Source organism: Vipera berus, assembly GCF_964194415.1.
Source record: "Vipera berus genome assembly, chromosome: 2".
In the NCBI taxonomy this organism is placed as follows: Eukaryota; Metazoa; Chordata; class Lepidosauria; order Squamata; family Viperidae; genus Vipera; species Vipera berus.
Genome location: NC_138203.1, coordinates 214,140,990 through 214,162,205, shown reverse-complemented (window position 1 = coordinate 214,162,205; position 21,216 = coordinate 214,140,990). Strand labels below are relative to the sequence as shown.

General features: G+C 39.9%; 3 protein-coding genes across 6 annotated transcripts; 1 reads left to right on the top strand and 2 right to left on the bottom strand.

Annotated features, from left to right (window-relative positions):
- Positions 1 to 2,755: 2,755 nt before the first annotated feature.
- On the bottom strand, positions 2,756 to 6,852 carry HIGD2A (HIG1 hypoxia inducible domain family member 2A). Of its 3 annotated transcripts, none has more exons than XM_081321263.1 (3): positions 6,644 to 6,852; positions 5,308 to 5,519; positions 2,756 to 4,059 (listed from the first exon to the last, which is right to left on the bottom strand). In XM_081321263.1, exons 1-2 carry the CDS (start codon positions 6,801 to 6,803, stop codon positions 5,353 to 5,355), a joined length of 327 nt encoding a protein of 108 aa, XP_081177389.1. In that variant the 5' UTR covers positions 6,804 to 6,852; the 3' UTR covers positions 2,756 to 4,059; positions 5,308 to 5,352. The 3 variants fall into 3 exon arrangements, with proteins under 3 accessions (XP_081177389.1, XP_081177390.1, XP_081177388.1); XM_081321264.1 differs by having other exon boundaries at positions 2,756 to 3,859; XM_081321262.1 differs by lacking the exon at positions 2,756 to 4,059 and having other exon boundaries at positions 4,848 to 5,519.
- Positions 6,853 to 7,059: 207 nt separating this feature from the next.
- NOP16 (NOP16 nucleolar protein) lies at positions 7,060 to 12,419 on the top strand. The gene is made up of 5 exons (XM_081315882.1): positions 7,060 to 7,235; positions 9,105 to 9,207; positions 9,882 to 9,951; positions 10,331 to 10,437; positions 11,345 to 12,419. The coding sequence occupies exons 1-5, from the start codon at positions 7,129 to 7,131 to the stop codon at positions 11,483 to 11,485; spliced, it is 528 nt and encodes a 175-aa protein (XP_081172008.1). The 5' UTR covers positions 7,060 to 7,128; the 3' UTR covers positions 11,486 to 12,419.
- Positions 12,420 to 13,226: 807 nt separating this feature from the next.
- On the bottom strand, positions 13,227 to 19,761 carry ARL10 (ARF like GTPase 10). 2 transcript variants are annotated; one of them, XM_081315880.1, is made up of 4 exons: positions 19,322 to 19,761; positions 15,158 to 15,329; positions 14,389 to 14,564; positions 13,227 to 14,017 (listed from the first exon to the last, which is right to left on the bottom strand). In XM_081315880.1, the coding sequence occupies exons 1-4, from the start codon at positions 19,517 to 19,519 to the stop codon at positions 13,823 to 13,825; spliced, it is 741 nt and encodes a 246-aa protein (XP_081172006.1). In that variant the 5' UTR covers positions 19,520 to 19,761; the 3' UTR covers positions 13,227 to 13,822. The 2 variants fall into 2 exon arrangements, with proteins under 2 accessions (XP_081172006.1, XP_081172007.1); XM_081315881.1 differs by having other exon boundaries at positions 15,158 to 15,326.
- Positions 19,762 to 21,216: the final 1,455 nt, after the last annotated feature.

The window sequence follows — 21,216 nt, the reverse complement described above, 5'->3', positions numbered from 1 at the left end:
CCAGTGCATTATTTTTTAAATGCTCCCGAATTATTTTCTCAGTATGGATACCAAGATGGGCGATTGGTCATTGCCACGGTCCTCTTTTTGGTGTTTTGCTGTTCTCTAAACCTCTGGCATTACATCTTCTCCTTCTTGTTGTTAGTTGCGAAGTCGTGTCCGACCCATCGCGACCCCATGGACAACGTTCCTCCAGGCCTTCCTGTCCTCTACCATCTTCTGGAGTCCATTTAGGCTCACACCTACTGCTTCAGTGACTCCATCCAGCCACCTCATTCTCTGCCGTCCCCTTCTTCTCTTGCCCTCAACCTTTCCCAGCATTAGGCTCTTCTCCAGTGAGTCCTTCCTTCTCATTAGGTGGCCAAAGTATTTGAGTTTCAACTTCAGGATCTGGCCTTCTAAAGCGCAGTCAGGGTTGATCTCCTCTAGGACTCACCGGTTTGATCGCCTTGCAGTCCAAGGGACTTGCATGAGTCTTCTCCAGCACCATAGTTCAAAGGCTTCCATTCTTTGGCACTCAGCCTTTTTTATGGTCCAACTTTCACTGCCATACATTGCAACTGGGAAGACCATAGCCTTGACTATACGCACTTTTGTTGGCAGGGTGATGTCTCTGCTTTTTAGTGTGCTGTCTAGATTTGCCATGGCTTTCCTCCCCAGGAGCAAGCGTCTTTTAATTTCTTGGCTGCAGTCCTCATCTGCAGTGATCTTGGAGCCCAGGAAAATAAAATCTGTCACTGCCTCAATTTCTTCCCCATCTATTTGCCAGGAATTGAGAGGGCCGAATGCGATGATCTTGGTTTTCTTAATGTTTAGTTTCAACCCAAGTTTTCACTCTCCTTCTTCACCCGCAACACGAGGCTCTTTAGTTCCTCTTCACTTTCTGCCATTAGAGTGGTATCATCTGCATATCTTACCTTGTTGATATTTTTCCCGGCAATCTTAATTCCAACTTTTCATTCATCTAGCCCTGCCTTTCTCATGATGTGCTCTGCATATAAGTTAAACAGGCAGGGTGACAGTATACAGTCTTGCCGGACTCCTTTCCCAATTTTGAACCAATCAGTGGTTCCGTGTCCAGTTCTCACTGTGGCTTCTTGATCCACATATAGGTTTCTCAAGAGACAAATAAGATGGTCTGGTACTCCCATCTCTTTAAGAACTTGCCACAGTTTGTTGTGATCCACACAATCAAAGGCTTTAGCATAGTCAATGAAGCAGAAGTAGATATTTTTCTGGAACTCCCTAGCTTTCTTCATGATCCAGCGTATGTTGACAATTTGATCTCTAGTTAATCTGCCTCTTCAAAATCCTGCCTGTACTTCTGGTAGTTCTCGATCCACATACTGCTGGAGTCTAGCTTGTAGGGTTTTAAGCATAACTTTACTAGCATGTGAAATGAGTGCAATGGTGCGATAGTTTGAACATTCTTTGGCACTGCCTTTCTTTGGAATTGGAATGTAAACTGATCTTTTCCAATCCTGTGGCCACTGTTGAGTTTTCCAAATTTGCTGGCAAATTGAGTGTAGCACTTTTACTGCATCGTCTTTTAAGATTTTGAATAGGTCAGCTGGAATGCTGTCACCTCCAGTAGCTTTGTTGTTGCTCAGCTTTCCTAAGGCCCACTTCACTTCACATTCTAGAATGACTGGCTCGAGGTCAGTGACCACCTCATCGTGGTTATCAGGGACGTTAAGCTCGTTCTTGTATAGTTCTTCTGTGTAATTTTGCCACCTCTTCTTAATCTCTTCTCCCTGTTAGGTCCCTGCCATTTTGGTCCTTTATCATGCCCATTTTTGCATGAAATGTTCCCTTCATCTCTCCAATCTTCTTGAAGACATCTCTAGTCCTCCCTATTCTATTGTTTTCTTATACTTCTTTGCACTGTTCGGCATTACATCTATTCTTCATTAATTTTTAAAGAAAAGACACTGAAATATATGTAAATTCTTCCAAGAACATTGGCTGGGATTAGACGTATCCTGGACACATAAGTATGCTTATAATAGTAGTCTAACTAAGTTACCACCCCACTGAACACTTGCTTTAGTTACATTCATCTGAACCCAGAAGCCCATTGGGGAATCTGAAATAGAGTATATTATATTATCTCCCCATTGTGGAGTCCTTGGTACATTATTATCATGTTACCTAGTCAGGTAATGAAATGTCTATAAACAACCAAGCTCAGAGTGCAACAAGGATTCCAGAATTCAACACTGAGCTATATATAGCATATTCTCTTCTACTGCAATATTTCCACATTCTCTTACCATCTTTTTTTTCAGCAGCAAGCTCAGCCATTACATTTACTTTCTTTTGCTAGTCACAAATTTTCTTTTAATTTCTCTCAAAACCTAAATTCTTTTGTACTTTAAGATTTCTGGCTCTTATCAAAATACATTTTAACATCTACTTTGTCAAACACAATAAGCATGACCAAACTTTAAGCCGGTTTAATCCTATTTAAAATTTGAAGATATTTTAAGATTTAGTATCTGTAAATATATTTAAAAATAAATCCTATGGAATATGTTTTACATTCAGGCATATTAGTGTAAGATTATATCTTAAGATATTGTTGAATGGTAATTTTTCCCTAGCTCTCTTTCGGAATTCAGCAGTTTGAATGCAAAAGGAATTGCTAGAAACTTTTTTAAAAATGGCATAAATTGTTATAAAATCTATGACAGGTGGAAGATGCCATTAGTTAGCAAGACCAAATTAACAATTCTGTTGTAATCTAGCAAGTTCAAAAATGAGCAGACTGGAAAAGAGATGCAATTTATCCTACCCTTGACACTGTAGGAGAGCTGCATGATAGCCAAAAATCAGGAGTCTGTTAACACCTTTTCAGACTAGCAAATTTTATTAAAAGGTATAAACTTTTGTGAAATACAACTCACTTCTTTATGTGCTTGGAATGGCTACTCTAATACAGAATTTAAATTGGAATGAAATAGGGTGGGAGGGAGGGGACAGTAGGGCAGTTTACTTACAAATTTATAAAGGCATTGTGACTTTGGGCAGCATACAATAATAAAACAAAGAATAAAAACAAACGAAAAATAGACATATAGGGGAAAACCCACAAGTTCTAAAGGAGTCATATAACACACAAGGGTCTGTACCACTCCAGCCCAAGACCCATGGGAAAAGCCAGTTTTTAAAGGTCTTTTTAACAAGGACTTGGGGCGAAGCAAACATCTCTGGGAGGATATTATTCCAGAGGGCAGGTATAGTGACCAAGAAGGTATGTTTTGCAGGTACCATCTAATGACACCTGTTAATGGCTATGAATATGACAAATCTGTTTGATCATAAAACATGGGCAGAAGCTACAGAAAAGTCTCCATGTCATGAGATGTTATTATGCAGTAACTAGCACAATGAATTTACTTGAAAGCCTACCAGTAACCAGTGAAGCTCAGAAAGCAGGGCTGTTGCAAGGGCATGCCCATAATTGCTTAAATTATTGCTATATTCTGGATCAGTTGAAGTTTTTGAGGGTCTTCAAGAGCAGCCCCATTTAGTGCACACTGCAATAATCCATAAGAAGTGAATGAAGCATGAATACTTGTCAGAAAGGCCTCTAGGTCCAGGAAATGGTGCAATCACAGCATTGTATGAATTTCTGCAAAGGCCATCCATAGCTGCCATCTGCTTGAGCTGGAGCTGTGAGTCCAAGAAGATCCCCAATTGCGCAACAGGATGAAGTGGATTCCCATTTGGACCTAAAGATGGAACATCGCCAGTTCCAACACCTGCAGCCGCTTGGTCTTGTTACAGTTGAATCAGAGTATCTTCCTCCATATACACAACCTCCAAGTATAGATACGAGACTGTGATTTCTGTCAACCTTGGGTTGAGATATACAACTTAGTATTATCACAAAACTGATGGTATCAGACCCCAAATCAATTAATGACCTCACCCAATGTTCTCAAGCAGATGTTAAAAAGAGAGGAAGAGTGCCCTAACTTGTGTGGGTTGAATAACTCTTCATCTTCCTCCAATAGTGCTCTAGGTGATCCATCGGCATTTCATCTCCTAAGTGCCCTGGAAAATCAAAGCACACCTCAGGATTCAAGCACAGTGAGAAGCTGCACTGGTGTAATCTGTTCTAAGGCATTTGCCACATGTCCATTTCAGCCAGTCAGCAAATTCTCAGCCAACTTATCCATCAGATCCTTAACCTCCCAGCCTCCCTCTACAACTTGTCAGGGTTTATTGGTTGCCTTGGATGGTCTACTCCAGGCATGTGAAACTGCCGGCCCATCAGCTGGATGCGTCACGACGAAACTGTGCCCACCCCGTTGCCGGGAATGAGGAAAAAGTCACGATACGTCGCGCAACATCACGGGTTTGACATGCCTGGTCTAGTCTAATAGATTCCACTTCCTGTTTTGCAAGGGGTACAAAATACAAAGCAATCAGGGCATGTCCCCAGTAATAGACTGATGATAATGTCCACAACAATCAGATCAGGTAGTAACTTTCCTGAAACAAAAAGTAAAGACCTCTGATGTGCATCAGGATTTTGATGGCAAGTCAGTTCGACAATTGCTTGGAACTATAAGATGCACATGACTGGGGAAAGGTTGAAGCCACCAAAGATTATGAGCCCTGGAGACTCCACCCACAACTGATCAAAGAAATCCAATAACTCAGGTAGGAATTCACTATGCAGCATGAAGGCTGCTACATCAACAAATCCTCTGCTCAATGGAGCTCAGCTTCAACCAAAAGTTCTTACTCTAGTTATCTGCAGTTTTTTCAGAAATTGTATGTAAGGCAAATTACAAGTACCTTATCAATTAACAATTATTTCAGACTATCTCAGTAGATCTTAACACAATGGTTTTTAATAAATCACAATTAGATTCCTCCTGACTTCTGTCTAATCTTGACAGTGACAAAATTTCAGAAAAAAATAACATCAGGAATAAAAACTTTACAATTCTTTGACACTAACATGTGTTCATCATACCCAATCTCCATAATAAATGTTATTTTCGATACACTTTTAACCACATAGCTTCCTTATAGACAATAAAGGTCCTCCATCCTATGTGATTTGTTTACATCAGATAATCTTATTGGGTTTATCAGAAATATAGGCTTAAAACATAGCTATGATACACAAAAACGTTATACACCAGTGACAAATTGGAAATGATGGAATATATTAACAATGTTATTAAACAAAACCTGGCCTCCTTGATACCAGAAATAATTTCCCAAGTAGCACTGAAGTATCATTCTGCAAAATATGATGGGCTGGCAGGCGGGTGGGCTTGTTCTTACCCAGATTAGTGGACAATATTATCATATTGTACAATAGCAGCTTGTTCACTTGGATGATTTCAGGTTTGTAACAGCCATGCCCACTAATAGGGATGCAACAGTTAAACCTTGGGCTATAACACGGGCTCTCATCATCATCTGGGATTGCTTGGGTTTATTGTTTATGAAGCAGATGAGTCCATAAGTCAAAATTCCAGCTGTACCAAGGCAGCCTGGAAGAGAGGGCAGAAAAAGAAACAAAGAAATTTTGTTACAGAGGCTTGGGCTATCTCCTGAATAAACCATCAAATCTTTTCATTTGAGAGCTTCCAGTTCTGTCAAGAATTTTTGGTTCATTGAGATTTAGTTCTCACAAGGTAAAAAGGTAATAAAAGATCTAAACGTAGGTATTTAGGTAGGACATTCTTTTCCATTCCCTCACACCAGAAAAAACTTAATTTATACCACTTTTACAGCTCATATTTTTCTTAAGGGCAAACACTGATTTGATTTTTTGTTTTTTAATGTTAGTATTTTCCTGATCAGTTTCAACTCTCAGGGACTGGCGGTTACTTTCTCTTTCTGAATAATTTCTATGCTGTTTGATGCAATAAAATCAATCAAATTTGGCAACTTGAAGATGTGTGAACTTCAACTCTCAGAACTGGCTGGGAATTCTGGAAATAGAACTCCACACATCTTAGGGTTACCAAGTTTGGAAAACATTGAGCTAAAGGATGAGAAAAAATTAAGCAGGACTTGTTTTCTCGGGAACCCTTAGGACCTTGTGATTGAGACCAGAAAAAAAGCATTTCCGATGGCTGGCTGAATTCGGAGCCATTAAGGTCTGGAATAATCTTTTTATTCCTTCCAGGGCTGAGCTTTAGTATAAAATCCTTTTTGCTCTTTTTCACATTTTAGATATCTTTTGACTGCGAGGTTGTTTTTCCAGCTGCTTATTTCACAGTAATCTTTTATTTCACTATTCAACACTGCCTAGAAGGTGGGGACGGACAGGCAGATGAAATATTTTAAAGAAATAATGCAATAGGGGGTGGGGGGTGCAATTGCAATTGGAGGGGTATGCAACTTTGAGAGCTGTATGCAACGAAATTTCATTTTGATGTATGCCGACATTCAAAGTGACAATAAAGTTATCATTAAGATGAGAGTTCCGGACTGGAGAACTTAGCCCAGGTTTTCATTGTTACCAATCTGGCAAATTCATTTCAATAAATTAAAGACTTCAATACTGAAATAATAACCGCACTGTTTTCCCCCCGACTCGCGCTGCCCGACCCCCACCAATTCGCTTGCTATTACTACTCGACTAGAGGGAATATTCGCCCAGGCTCACCGAGGGGCACAAATGGATTCTGGCGGAACTTGCGCATGAACTTGCTTTGGAAGCGTTCGGCCTTGCCCCGATGAGAAGTCGGAGTAAAGCCTTCAATAACCGGGGGTCGGTAGGGATCAAATGGCGGCGGAGCGCTCTGAGCCATGGCAGCTCTCGCCATATACCGACGCGCAAAGGTCACCTCTCGACTCGCTCTAGCGAGGCGCGACTCTTCCGCTATCGCTAAAGGAGGCCCCAGACGCCGATGCCAGCCAATCGTGCTTTTCACATGAATCTGGGCAATGATTCCCTCCCCCCGCTCTGGCATTCTGGGAAATGTAGTTCAATTTCATATCTCTCGGTTATGCTGACCGAACAGGCAGAACTACCAATCCCATCTGCCATTGCGATCATTGGTCCGGCTGATGCTTTGGCTGCGACAAGTAAAGGCTTGAGCGGGGAAGCGCGTGGCCCTTTTAAGTAAGTTGGTCTGGAGAGTTGCAACGATGCCGAAAGCCAAGCAGAAGCAGCGTCGGAAGAAGTATAACTATAACGTCGACCGCAAAAAACTGAACCGGGCTTTCCGCAAGCGGTCGGCCCCTCGAATAAAATGGTGAGTAGGGAAAAGTGGCTGTTCAGTCATTATTTGGGGGCGAGCGTCAGTTTAGATACGGCATGAGGGCTCGTCCCTGTCGATCATTTGAGACGTCTGGAAGGGCTGCATTTGCACGACGTGCTTGCCAATACTTCAGTTATTTAGGATTTATTCAGCCATTTCTGCGTTTCCCACACACCTTGAACCAACCGTAAGGTCTGGACTGATTTAACACGCCAGGCTTAAAATGCGGGAGGCTGGTTCGTGGTTCGTCTGACCAGCTTGAGCATCGTTCCCGAAGGCCATCAAATCTTTCTTTCTCTACACAGTAATAGCAACGCCGCCTCTGTTTTAACTAAGCTTTGAAATAAATAATAATAATAATAAATAATAATAATCATCATCATCATCATCACTTGAACACCATTGGCATTGACAAATTCGCCGTTAGTCAATTGCAAAAGGTGGCCTTCCTAGGAACTGCTTCCATCCTGCGACGATATCTGTAATACCATGAAACATCCACATCTGCCTGTCCCAGGTCCTTGGTAAGGACCCGATTGGTAGACAAAAATGCCAAATCCAGTCTGAACATCTGGCTGACTGTGCGATGATCAATAATAATAAAAATGGTGTTGGCGAGATCGTGTTCAAAACCTATTAACGTGGGTTTAGTTCTCAAAAGCCAGTGTGCATGTTTCTTTGGATTATATTATCAGCTAAAAAAGGGATCTGGATAGTTTAGAGTAGCTGAGGACAGGAAAACAATACATTATAAAAACTGCAGCAACATAAACCACATGTCTTCATTGTAAAATTAAAACTATAAATCCTACATCCCTGTTGTCTCACTTTTCCTTCCCTTTTCCTCAGTAGCACACTAAGTAGCTGCTCCTTTAATCCTGCATTTTATCCGTTTTCTAGATAACTACTCCTATTCAACTATCTCCCCAGTGAGATTTCAATCATGGAATGCAGTGTATTGGTTCAACTTTGGATTCTCTCAGTTAATCTATGAGGTCTATTCCATGCTAATTTCCCCTGGAAAAATACTGGTGGATACAGAGCTTAGGGCTAAACGATCATTAGAATGAAGAATAACATGAAGAATGGCAGAGTTAGAATGGTTAAAAAAACATACAGAATGAAAATGGCTCAACTCATTATCATTGCTATAACAATTCCTTTTCATGTATAAAAAAGGTAAAATATTCAAGATGAGTAAGCTTTAAAAAAATAATGTAATGAAACCAAATTATGCTAAAGAAGACTGCCTCTTAATGATACTTGAAATATCTTTAGACAGATATGTTGAAATACAAGATTTTTTAGGCACTAGATTAGGGGTAGGCAACCTTGGCTCTTTTATGACTCGTGGACTTCAACTCCTAGAATTGAGTTGAGATAGCTGCCATAGATAGCCCATTTTATATGTCATGAAATACCAGCAGATTGTCATTTAAAGCAGAGGTCTCCAACCTTTGGGGCACCATGGACCGGTTACGGTTATGTGGAGAGGTTTTTCCACAGACCAGAGGTGTGGTTTTATGTGCTGCCTGCATCCCGCAGATGGGGCTTTGCTTGTTTGTACGGCCCGATTGCTGGACCGGGGGTTGGGGACCCCTGATTTAAAATGTACTTTTCCAGTTGTGGAAAGAGAGGGGCACATATAGATTTGAGGTTTTCAGCATCAAATTAACATTCCAGTGCCCAGTGCACTTGAATTGGGGGAGAGGGCTGCCATTTGTTGCTTTGTTTTGGATGCAAAAACTTTCTTGATTGCAAAAGCGTGGTCATTATTGAAAAGAGAGGAATCTCTTCAAGATTACATAGCATTGATGACCTGCTTTATCTCTCTCTCCCCACCCCTTGCTCATTTCTTTTCAGTGCTCAAATCCGACATGCCTGGGATAGCACCAAATCAGTTTCTAAGAATTTGGCAGAAATGGGCCTGGCTGGTGATCCAAACAAGGCAATTCCCATTCGAAAGGTTAGTGCTGTATGAATTCCAAGATACCACTTGAATGTTGAATAGAAAGTATAAATCAAGTTTAATAATAATTTAGGAGCTTGCTCTATTTATTTGGATGTTATTCCAGGAAGACAGTAATTGGAAAATGAAAATGGCATAACTGGTTAGAAAGGTACATCATGAAAATGTTTCTCTAGAATTTTTCCAGTAAATCTCACATGTTATTGGTTAAATATAAAGTATGCATGAGAAATAATATTGTAACTAAACTGTCATTTACCCAGTTTTTGGTTTAGAGGTAAATTCTTCTTTTGCCCGACTATCTCAGTTTTTAGGAAATTGAAATAGTTGAAGAGCTGTTTCCAAATCTTGGCATTTCATCTAGGCAAGTGAAACTGCCTTATTCACTTACTGGCCTCTGGTGCTGGCATCCATAGCTATCGTGAGAAATAAATGGTAGAGTGCTAAAGAGTTATAAAATAGCTATCACTCTTTGCACTATATAATAATTTGAAACTATGTGATATAACACTGCATCCAATTAGATACCAAAAGAAAGTTACTGATCCTTTTAAGTGTTTAAAATGAGTTAACCGTTGTTATAAAATGGTAACATTGGGGTTAAAAAAATACAAAATAATTCCTAGCTGCCTTTTTCTATGATGTGAGTTGTCGTGTCTTTTAAACTGCAGGGTATGAAAATGGAAATCGATGGACAAGAGGCAGAGACAAAAACTGTTAGGAAGCCATATGTAATAAATGGTGGGTATTACTTCATATTGGCAATGTGTGACACAGATGTCATTCTCCATAGGGAGATCCTTCATTAGAAGTCTTGCTATTCCAGTTAAGTGCAGTTTTCTTTTCTTCTTGCTTATTGTGAAATGTAGCAGATATTCGAATTTTTTTTTGGTGTGGTTTTGAATACGAACTGTGTTTTATAATCAGTTTGATAATAATCAGAAATTAGGCTGAGAGTTTTAACATGAATACAAAATAATGCATCTTTTTTCAAGCAAGCCTAGGGATGTGACTTCCATGATGTAATGGTTGGGTAGAGCTATTCTGCTTCCACAAAAGGAGGTTTCACAGTCTGCAAACATTTCTTAATACCTTCTTGCTTTCTTTTCTTTATGCCCAGAATTGGAATATGAAGCCAGCTTCCCAGAGAAAAAATCCGAGACCCTCTCCACAGACCTTATTGACTACGTCAAACACATGATTCAGAATCATGGTGAAAATTATAAGGTAGACCTTCTGATTCTTTTGGCCAGAGATAATTTTGTAATTATTTTCATCTGATATTATTTTGTTTAACTGCAATACATCATTAGAAAATGATATGAAAATCTGATCAGATAATCCCAGTTATATAGTTAGATTTTCAAAGTGAGAAGCACTGGCTGTTACTATCACATCATGCCAGTCTGTTTGCCTCCTGCACTGGCTTCCAGTTATTCCAAGGACAATTCCAAGTGAGTTTTAATTTGTAGATGCCTTTGAAACAGCTTGGCTGGATGAGATCTCCTCTCACAGGCGAGTAAGTACCGTATTTAAAACAGAAGATCTTTTCAGTACTAACGTTTTCCCCAGAGAGACATTTCTGGATCTTTATTTTCCTCCCACATTTTTAGAAACTGTAGTCAGATCTGGACATGAGTTTTAATATGAATGACTTTCATGATTGTTAAGTCTTGTATTTATTTATAGAATAGGATTATTGATACATTATGCATTATGTAGGCAGCTTTAGAAAAGGATTTGTTTCCTCTGTTTGCCCATATTGCTTTGTACAGTGTTTCTTGCTTGACAAAATGTATGATTTTTCTGAAATGGACATTTGAACTGTAGTAAGAAATCTAGGGCCTTTCAGATGGTTTATACTGGAGTTCTTATAATCCTTTGTTGCAGGCAGAATTCAAAATATCTGGAGGGCAACTAGTTCCCTCCCCATTCTGTAGGAAATTGCATCTAGCATCTGAATCTACCTTTTTTTTTAACTGCAGTTCTGTGGCTGTATTTGCTTTATGTACAGCCTCTCCTTGAGACTTGATGTTTAATGTACTGCTTGCTTTCTGGATGTGGGGACTTTCTGAAACTATATGTTGATATAAAACTGCTTCTCTGTTAATTTATACTTTAATTTATTGCCTAGGCTATGGCTCGTGATGAGAAGAACTATTACCAGGACACACCAAAACAAATAAAGAGGAAGATCAACGTGTATAAACGCTTCTATCCTGAGGAGTACCAGACACTCATTGCATCTTTACGGCAAGAAAAAATGGAGCAATAATTATGGAGGATAATAATGCTGAATCATTATTTCATCTGCTGACATGGATTTAAGTAGCTGGGACTAAAAAACTGATACTTGACTTACATAAAGTATTGTCTTCCAAAAAGAGATAAGAAAATACAGATGCAATGTATAAAATTTAAGTCAGCTCTTAGGTTTATTTATTTCTCTGATGGTTCTTCAAGGCAAAATAACTCTTAAAATGGCAAAATATGATTTTGCCTTGTAAAGATCTTGGTTGACATAAATGATTTCCCTAAACCTGGTGTCAATAATAGAGCATACTGAAAAAAAATGTGTTAGTTACAAGAGCAGAGGTGAATTGTAGACTACCTTGTCCACAATAACACAATAACAGTAGCCTCAAATAGTAGGTTCCTTTCTAAGAAATAAGATGAGGGCATCAAGATTAAAGCATCAGAACTAGTAAACTTGGCCAGAAAGAGTGATCTCCACTCTCCAGTAAGGGTCTATCCCAAAGGGATGCTAACTCAATAAATACTAGTCCATATTTATGGGAGGGAAGAAGTCACTGTCCTGCCTGATGGAAATGGTGAAATGAGGATTCCTAATATAAGGTACATTATGGATTGTCTGTCAAGTCACCTTTCCTCGGCAATTTTAAAAGTAGAAACAGCATTAATTCCTCTTTGTGTCTCTGGAGACTGAAACTGCAGTTATACATTGTCAAGCAGCTACTACAGGAATTTGCAATTGATGAAGCTTCTGAATTCTCTGCTGAAGCACCTGAAGGACTAAAATGTTGTCTAATCCCAAGTAATATCTGATGAAAATGGTCATTGGCAATAATTGTATCCTGATAATTGTACGCAGGATTCCTCAAGTAGTGAAGAGCAGAATCACATCTTACAACACAAGTTTTATTGATAAAAAATACAAAGCATTTGTTAGCAATCGCCTATTTGCAGGGGTAGGCAACCTTGGCTCTTTTATGACTCGTGGACTTCATCTCCCAGAATTCCTGAGCCAGCCATGCTGGCTCAAGAATTCTGAGAGTTGAAGTCCACGAGTCATAAAAGAGCCAAGGTTGCCTACCCCTGGCCTATTGCATATATGGCTAAGGTGTATTATCCAGGTTTCCTATATTCTGTGATAGGATAAATAAAAGGAGGGGGATGGTTAAAATGTAAGCTGTGCAAAAGGAGCTTAATCCAAACAAAAATCCTGAAGAGGGAGCATTAGAGAGTATATGCATCATTTTCCTATTTGTAACATCATTAGAGCTATAGAGACAAATTGGTGTGAAGATGGGATTGGTTTCCTGCACATGTAGAATTATGCTTTAATGCAGAGGTGAGGCAAATGGCTGTTTTTTTCTTCATTAGAAGTTTTAAGAGAATGTTATTGGTAGCCCATATGAAGTGGCCTGTCTGTAGTTTGTAACAGCCATTACCAGCTCACAATAGCTTTTGTATAGATAACACTTTGTTTGTATAATGGAGCAGAAATAAAAACTTTTAAGAGCCCCTGAGGGGTTGAGATCAAATAGGAATACTCAAGTACTTTACTGCTGAACAACTTTGCCATTATCAGGGACACCTGCATGTGTTGGCCTGCATCTCAAACTTCCTAGCCAACATGGGAAATTGACAGTTGAGCTCAACTACTTTGAAGGATGTTAGTTTTGTGCATCTCTTCGTGATCTAACCCAAACTTTCCAGTTCTCTTGCCCAATATCAAATATATAGACCTTGTGGAGGTTACTTAAGAATCAACTAATAAATAAGAAGATAGCAGCCTTAGTGACTGAAGTAGCTTTGGCATCAGTTCAAGGCACAACTGGCCCAACCTGCTTAGCCAGAAATAAAAGATATTCCACCAAGGATCCCTCAAACCTAGACAAGCCATCAGTGTCAGTACATAATACTTTCCCTTAGCTGCAGTCAGGATGAAATAACTCTTTATGGGCCAAGACTAACCCTCAGCAAAGAGCCTCTGAAATGACTTTCTCAGCTGCCGCTACATAAAGTCATTGCATTATCTTTTCCTGCTTATTGTAAAGTCAACTAGCAGATCCAGTAAAGAAGAATGCAAAGTCTTAGTGCAAATATTGGTATTACAATTCTTTAGGTTTGTGAAAAGAGCAGCAGCTGCTTTCAATAGCTAGCCTCTTGAGACTGACTGATGCCCCCCTCAAGCAATGTATTTTGCCTTTGTTTTCCTTCTGTCTTATGCAAAACAATAGGAGTTATCTTCAAGGCTATATTGGTAGGTGGAATTCCTTCTCCAAACGCATTTGGTGAAGGCCTAGGTAGACTTTTAAGAACAAAGGCTTCCTGACCATGTGGAAAAAGTTATTGCTGAGAGGCACAATCACAGAGAGTCCATCTTGCTTGAATGGGCAAGAATTTTGACCAGCAGGTGCTTCAAGTGAAGAACACTGTTTGCAGTGGCCAGACCAGCATAAGTTGCACTTGTGGGCAAGAAAAAGAATTTCCTATGACTATCCAGGTTGTGCAAGGCCAACTCCTCTCGCAATTCTGCCACACTCAGGGCATCATTCTTGTCCTAGAATAGATAAGACAACCGATCATTTTAAAAACCTTAGGCCTTTACTGTAATAGCTATGCCACAGTTTTATATTTTTCTGCATTTGCCTGAGGATTAAGCTTAATATGTGCTGATGTTCCTTTTTTCACTTCTCAAAATTAGTAAGAAATTTTGTTATTGGTAATTACTGTTACAGTTTGGTTGCATTCTTGCAAACTTTAAGAGATTTTGGAAGTACAGAAAGGTAATCTAGGAAAAGTAACGGTGTGAGTCAAAGGGGTCTCAGAGTCGCATGCAGTTATATACTTGTACGTTGCTCTTGCATCACAAGTCCATCTATCAAGCTACAGTTTTAGAAAGTAGCATGTGAAAGATAGCAAGGGACTCACCTGTTTGTTGGCTAAGACTATCAAAGGCAGCTGAGGGTCCTCAGCTAGCAGGCAGTGGAGCTCCTGCCGAGCAATGTGAAGGCGTGAGCCATCTGCAGAGTCTACAACAAACACCAAAATGTGGGCTTTGCTCAGATATTGGTTCCAATAGAAGCGTAGATTCTGGCTCCCACCAACTAGTAAAACAAAGAGCAAAAATACAAGTTGACCGATTAGCGTTCTTTCTCATTGTGATGTCCTCCAGATGTGCTTAATTGCAGTGCCCACACGGAGGAACAAATCATGAGAAAAGATTTCTTTACAGCGTATCACGAGCATCTTTCCCATGACTGGAATGCAGATGTGGATTTAAATAAGAGGGAGATTTTTCTCTCTTGCATCTAAATATCTATTCAGCTCTCATGCATTGTTCAGGCCGAAAGAAACAAAAATGGACAAGTCATAGACATAAGAGATTCCCAGCACAGAAGACATAAATTCAATTCAGGAGAAAGGCTTCAAGACAGTTTTCCCTTACTTCAATATATATTAGATAGAAACCTATGTTAACATAGATCAGTTTTAAAAAAAGTTGCTTGTTTGGATATTATTAACCTCAGTTCGGCTTTTTGATGCTTAGTTTATGGTATAATTAGAAGTTAAGTGTGGTTTCTGTGAGCGAGCCAGTGATTGCTATCAGAAGAGAAGAAGTTCCAGACCCATCTTTCCTGCACAAGTGCCGGACATGCAGTGTGTTGCAGACTGTGCCCTATTTCCAAACAGGGCTTACCTTCTAGAAGGTCCATCTGGAGCCCACTGGCCTGCAGCTGCACTGACTTGAAGCCTTGAGTAGGTGCTACATGCTGCTTGGCTTCTGGACTACATACATAGTGAAGAATGGTGCTTTTTCCAGCCCCGTCCAAACCGAGAACCAAAATTTGGTAACCACAATAATGTGGCTGCTATGAGGAAAAAAAATTCAGATCAGTTCAAGCAGTTATTGTTTTAAAATAATGGAAATCCTTGTAATCCTGGCTCATCACTGAAAAAAATGGCTGTATCAAAATATTCAAATGAGACAATACATAAGCAGGAAACAAGCTGTGGGTAGTATTTAGAATAGTCCTGCTTGTCAAGAGCATAGCTGATCTATAAATTTAGCAAATCGGTCACTCATTTTTGACAGCTTTAAGGAAAAACAATGACAGCCTTGTCCAATTTTTGGAGGCTGAGGGAGGATTAATTTAGGACACCAATCCTGAAAGGATCATAAATCACACCTTTTAGTAATATATGAAAGTAATTGCTCCAACCTCTTATTACTAGTTTCTTGGACTGATACCTCATGTGATTATGAAAGATTTGGAGGTGGAGGTGGCAATGGAACTAAATAACTGATGCCAATAAAGAATCAGTGACTTTACGGGGGTGGGGGAGAAATGGGCCATAGGTCTTCAAAAGTCATGCATGAGTGGATTAAATATAGATAATCCTAGATTTACAACCACGATTGAACCCAAAATTTCTATTGCTAAGCAAGACAGCTGTTAAGAGAATTTTGCCCCATTTTACCATCTTTCTTGTTGCAGTTCTTAAGTGAATCACTGCAGTTGTTAAGTTAGTAACTTGGCTGTTGAGTGAATTTAATTTCCCCATTGATTTTGCTTGTCAGAAGGTCGTGAAAGGTGATCACATAGCCCAGGAATACTGCAACCATCATAGATACATGCCAGTTGCCCAGTATCTGAATTTCGAACATGTGACCATGGGGATGCTGCAACGGTCCTAAGTGTGAAAAACGGTCATAAAGTACTTTTTTCAGTGCTGTTGTAACTGTGCATGGTCAATAAACAAATGATTTTAAATTGAGGACTACCTGTCACCTCAATTATCTTTGTCACTATGAAACGTTGCCATCTTACAGAACTGAGGAAGTGCATCTTCTCTATTGCTGCTTCCCTTTAGAGCAGGGATAGGCAACCTCGGCTCTTTTATGACCCATGGACTTCAACTCCCAGCATAGCTGACTCAGGAATTCTGGGAGTTGAAGTCCATGAGTCATAAAAGAGCAGAGGTTGCCTACCCCTGCTTTAGAATATCCCACCAAGACGTGAAGGATGCTCACTTTTCTGGCCTTCTGGAAAGCTCTTAAAATCTGGTTCTGTTCCCAAGCCTAGGGTTAATAAGTTTACTAATATATTTGTGGGGGCCTTGTACAGGTTATCAGTCTGATTGTCTTCATCTAGGTTGCTTGGGTTTTACTATTTTATTATTTTCTGGATTTTGTAAGCTGCCCGGAATCTTGAGTGGGTTGTTATAAAAAAATAATAATAATTGAATTAAACCACCGATACAGGAGATGTGTTGGCTATTGGTTTCTCCCCAAGTGCAATTCAAGGATTGGTTATCAACCATAAAGTCCGAAAGGGCTCAGAGCTTGGAAACTGAGACTGCATCTCTCCATTCACTCTGCCTGCCTAATGCAAAGGTCCTCTTCCATGAAAAATTAGGATAGCAGAGAACAGAGAGAGGCATTCTCAGTCATACCTACCCTTCACTGGAATATGTCTCCTTCACCAGAAGTGTAGGAAATTGTCTTTTGTTTCATACAAGACTGGAGGTTAAAGGCCTTTGGTAACTTAATCAAATGGAGTTAGCATAAAAGATGAAAATGAAAATGTGAGATGGAAGAGCATTTTATTAACTGCATTTTCTGTGTTCTAATTAAAACTCAATGGAATAAAGCAATTTATAAGTCTTATAGATAATAAAGGGGTAACCTTTGTCAAACATAACAAAGAAGTATGCAACACAACCTTCCTACATAGAAATTCCATTCAGTATTGCTTTTCTTGGTGGAAGAATTCATTAAATTTTTCCTAAAATATTCCAAATTGTGGGTAAACATACGTAGAGGGTAGCAGTCCTTCAGATTGTCTTTCTAACCCTGTAAGGATAAGTTCTAACGCCTTGAATTATGCCAGTGAAAACAAAGACTGGAGTAGTATGAGTAAAACCAAAACAACTGTAAAGTAAATCATGAGTAAAGTAAAAACCAACAAGCAACTTGCCTTCCACATATTTTTTATGAGTGAAAAGTGTTTCAAGAGCAGTTCTATGTATACCAAACTAGAAATGATTGAGACATGGATCACTGTAGTCAGCAATAGTCATTAGAATCAATTGGACATTTATTCAGGAAATAGTTTGTATTAACATATGCCACGTGGATAAAAGCTCAGGCATACTTTCATTAGCACCGCATCCTAAGGAATGTTTTATAACAATTAGAGAGTGGCATTATGAGGATTTTGATTATCAACACATGAACAGAATGAAGAAATCAACTGAAGAGGTCTGCCTCTTTTCATCTTTACCCAGTTTCAGGCCCTTGTTTTCAACTCTGTAAATGTGCTCACTTTGCAAATTCCTCTGTACAAAAAGTTCTTTTTCTTCTTGTATTACTTTCATAAGCTGCCACCACAAAATGGTTTGAAGTGGGTGGCTGCACAAACTGAATAAATCAAACGTAAGCAGAGCCCCAATGGAATAAATCAAAAGCTTATTTTGTCTAGGGGTTGGATCCATCTTCTAGAGGCTTAGCAAGCGTAAGAAACCCATAAAAGAGGACAGTGTGGAGTAGTACCACCCTCCTGTTCATCTTCACTAGGAAACAATATTGAGAGTGGTTACATGAGGTAATTGAGTGGTTACATGAGGTAATTGAAGTTTAGCCTTCATTTATTTCAATCTAATCCTCTTTTTAAACCTCTTCAACCCAGTGGCAATTCTTACATTTTTCTGGTAGCATAATGAATTGTGTGTATGGCTTCTATTGTCTGAGTTTCCCAACACTCAGCATTTAAAGGTGATCCTGGAATGCAGCATTAGAAGGGCAAAATCAGCAAAGGGGAGGTTAGTCCTCAACAGCTTAACATCCAAGCAATTAATCACAATTCTTTTGCCTTTCCTTCCATATATTTCTATGGTGACACCACGGAAATTAAGACTAAAGCTTGCAATCCTACACATAGTTATTGGGCTTAAAGTAAACTCTTTGAATTTTTGTTTCTCTTTCTCTATGCATGTCCGTGTAATTCTACCATAAGTCTTCTCAGAAACTTAGTAAGCTGTTTTTCTAAAGAAATTACTGTGGATAGGAAAGGTTGGATCCAAGAATATTCTCTACTTATTATTTTACAAGTTTCCCAAAAAGTAATGCAGGACTTTCTTTTATAGAAATCACTTTAATCCCACTCAGCATGTTTATTTCTTCTGGTGTTTATAATTCTACTACCTTTTATGATGTTTTGCTCTTCTTAAACTGGGACAACTTATCTGTTATTTCCTGATCCTTCTTATTGGCCTTTCAATAAATATTGTACTGACAGCATTCCGGCCTGATAAGATATCTTAAGAACAAATTATGCAATTTTATCAAGATTAGCAGTTGAATTTCTAGGCTCTCATTAGTGAATGATTAACTTGTCCATTATCTCTATAATTTCATCCTTATGGGGATGAATTTGTAAGCCCCAGTCCACTCCCTCTCTCCGATTTGGTGACTTTTTTTTCAAAAATACCCGGAGAAGTCCCTACAATTTTCTCAGAAACATGTCAATGACTTCTTCTTGTGTCTGAGAGGGAATGTAAGAAACTCAAAAGACACCAGCTGATCTTGTGTGTAAAGCAGGAGCAGAAGACACGGTTTCCCAGTCTTTAGCACACTGCCTCTCGGGGTCTTCCTTTGGCCCCATAAACAGGTATTGAACCGTATGCCCAAACCACCAAGTTCTAAGCTTCTAAAGCAATCTCGTTTCCTTGAAAACCGGCTAAATGCTTTCCCCAAAATCGCAGCCCCATCTCCAAGTCAGAGGCGGATGCAGCGACGAGTTCTCCTCTGAAGAGAAACATTTTTGCTCCAGGGCTGCGGAAAGAGCCAAGGCTCCCTTACCTCCGCTTCCTTTCGCGCGTTGCAGGCTCGTAGCTCCGCTTCCAGTTGCCGCTCCCAGCGACTTCTCCAGCCGACGCAGCTGTCATCGGCGTCTCGGAAGTAGATTTTCCATGCAATGAAAAGGAGAGAAGCGAGGGCTGCTACCGCTCCGCCCAGCGCCAGGCTCAGGTGTCGGAAAGCGGCAACAGCAGCAGCCATGTGCGGGCCAGGGAACCGGCCTCCAGCGATCTCCGCTCGGCCAGAAGCTCCTCCGCCTTACTGCTCGCTTTAGCCGGTCCTCTTCTTTATTCGGCCACGCGTCCTTCGGCGCAACGGAGCTCAGCGGCTCGCTCTCTTACGAAGTCTCCGACAGGAGATCCGGGGGACCGACCGCTCTCGCTTAACCTAAGCAGCAGCGGGAGAATTTCCCGGCCGGCGGCAACGGCAATAGTAACAGCAGCAGCAAGCTGTGGGCCGAGTATCGTGACGTCATTCATCAAGTTAAAGGGGAGGGGCTCCTTCTGCGCAGTGGCCATCAAGAGCTGCACAGTTCTTAGGGAGGTGCCTTCAAGGTGACGCGCTTCACCTGTTGGATGATAACTGAAGTTATCCTGAAGCGACGTGTCCGTGCTTATTTAAATGATGGTAACAACACTGGGGAAGGACACTAGATTGAAGTAAAAACTGTTCTGCATATGCGTATTTTGATGTTATACAATCGGAAACTGTTTTTCCCACCGTCCGTGGGAAAACTTTGTTTTCTGCTTCTATCCCTAGCTTATCCTTAGTAGTTAAATACTGGACCATTTTTCTCTTGGCTGGGATTCCAAAAGATTGTAGGGAGGAATGTTTCCACTCTGCTTAGAAATATCACTGGGGGGGGAGAGATTTCCATGTAAAAGTGTGCATTTGCCCCTGATCTAATATCTACTTGATTCAATTTCAGCCTTGATAGCAAACTTTATTGCTTCCCCTGCCTCCTAATTCTACACGTCGGGCATGGTTTAAGTCTATGGGACATTTGCATTCAGGATTGCAGTCCTGAACACACTAATTTGTAGCTTCAATTATATTGCCAAGTAAATGTGAATTCAATTTGCCTACGGAATGCTGGCTTAGGAATGTGGTTAATTGAGTGGGTGTAACATGAAATGTTTAACTTTGAAGTGATAAGATGCAAAGGAAGTACAAGGTAATTTTATCAAACACAAGTAACCTGAATACTCCCAAACAATAAAAGAAACAGGTTTATTTGAACCAGTACTTAGGGTCAACCCCAGTACAGCACTAGCATTCAGTGTTAATTTTCAACAATTGCATTTAAACATGATTTTAAAAAGTGCCTTAGCTAATATACTTATTCTGCTGGGTTCCAATGATGTTGCTACAGGCACAATATAAAGGTTGAGCAGAAGCACATACACACATGCAAATTCAACAAATTACATCACAAGAGAGAATACATACATTCTTCTTATATCCATGATGGGTAAAATAATTTGGAAACAATTCCAGAAACCATGCTCTATATTATTTCTACCTTGTTTTATATTCTTTATAGATTTTTCCCCCAAAAAGGAAATGCTTTGAGTTGGGAGAATAATATAGACGGCTGAAACTTTAAAAATAGTTGTCTCCATTTACTGAGAACTGAACTGTACTAAGATCAGTGTGCCTTAATGTGTCCCTGGAAATCTGGGTAGTAGATGCTCTGCTCTGGGTCATAAGACCACAAGGACTTAGAAAAGAGCTGCTGCCCACTTGCCTTTTCCACATACAGATATACTGGGGACATTTTGTCTATTTTTTTCCCCTCTGAAACCCTCTCAGCCAAAACCAGCCCATTTTTAAACTTCATCCTTTTTTTGGCCACTCTCTTCCTGCCTCAACGAATTTAGTCTCATTGGAGAGTTCTC

Excerpts from the sequence above, each read along its gene's own strand:
- HIGD2A (XM_081321263.1), bottom strand. The coding sequence starts at position 6,803 with ATGGCGAGAGCTGCCATGGCTCAGAGCGCTCCGCCGCCATTTGATCCC. Across the intron at positions 5,520-6,643 it reads GAATCCATTTGTGCCCCTCG|GCTGCCTTGGTACAGCTGGA; the intron begins GTGAGCCTGGGC and ends CCTCTCTTCCAG.
- NOP16 (XM_081315882.1), top strand. The coding sequence starts at position 7,129 with ATGCCGAAAGCCAAGCAGAAGCAGCGTCGGAAGAAGTATAACTATAAC. Across the intron at positions 7,236-9,104 it reads TCGGCCCCTCGAATAAAATG|TGCTCAAATCCGACATGCCT; the intron begins GTGAGTAGGGAA and ends ATTTCTTTTCAG. Across the intron at positions 9,952-10,330 it reads GAAGCCATATGTAATAAATG|AATTGGAATATGAAGCCAGC; the intron begins GTGGGTATTACT and ends CTTTATGCCCAG.
- ARL10 (XM_081315880.1), bottom strand. The coding sequence starts at position 19,519 with ATGGCTGCTGCTGTTGCCGCTTTCCGACACCTGAGCCTGGCGCTGGGC. Across the intron at positions 15,330-19,321 it reads ACGCGCGAAAGGAAGCGGAG|CAGCCACATTATTGTGGTTA; the intron begins GTAAGGGAGCCT and ends TTTTCCTCATAG. Across the intron at positions 14,565-15,157 it reads CCAGATGGACCTTCTAGAAG|TTGGTGGGAGCCAGAATCTA; the intron begins GTAAGCCCTGTT and ends TTGTTTTACTAG.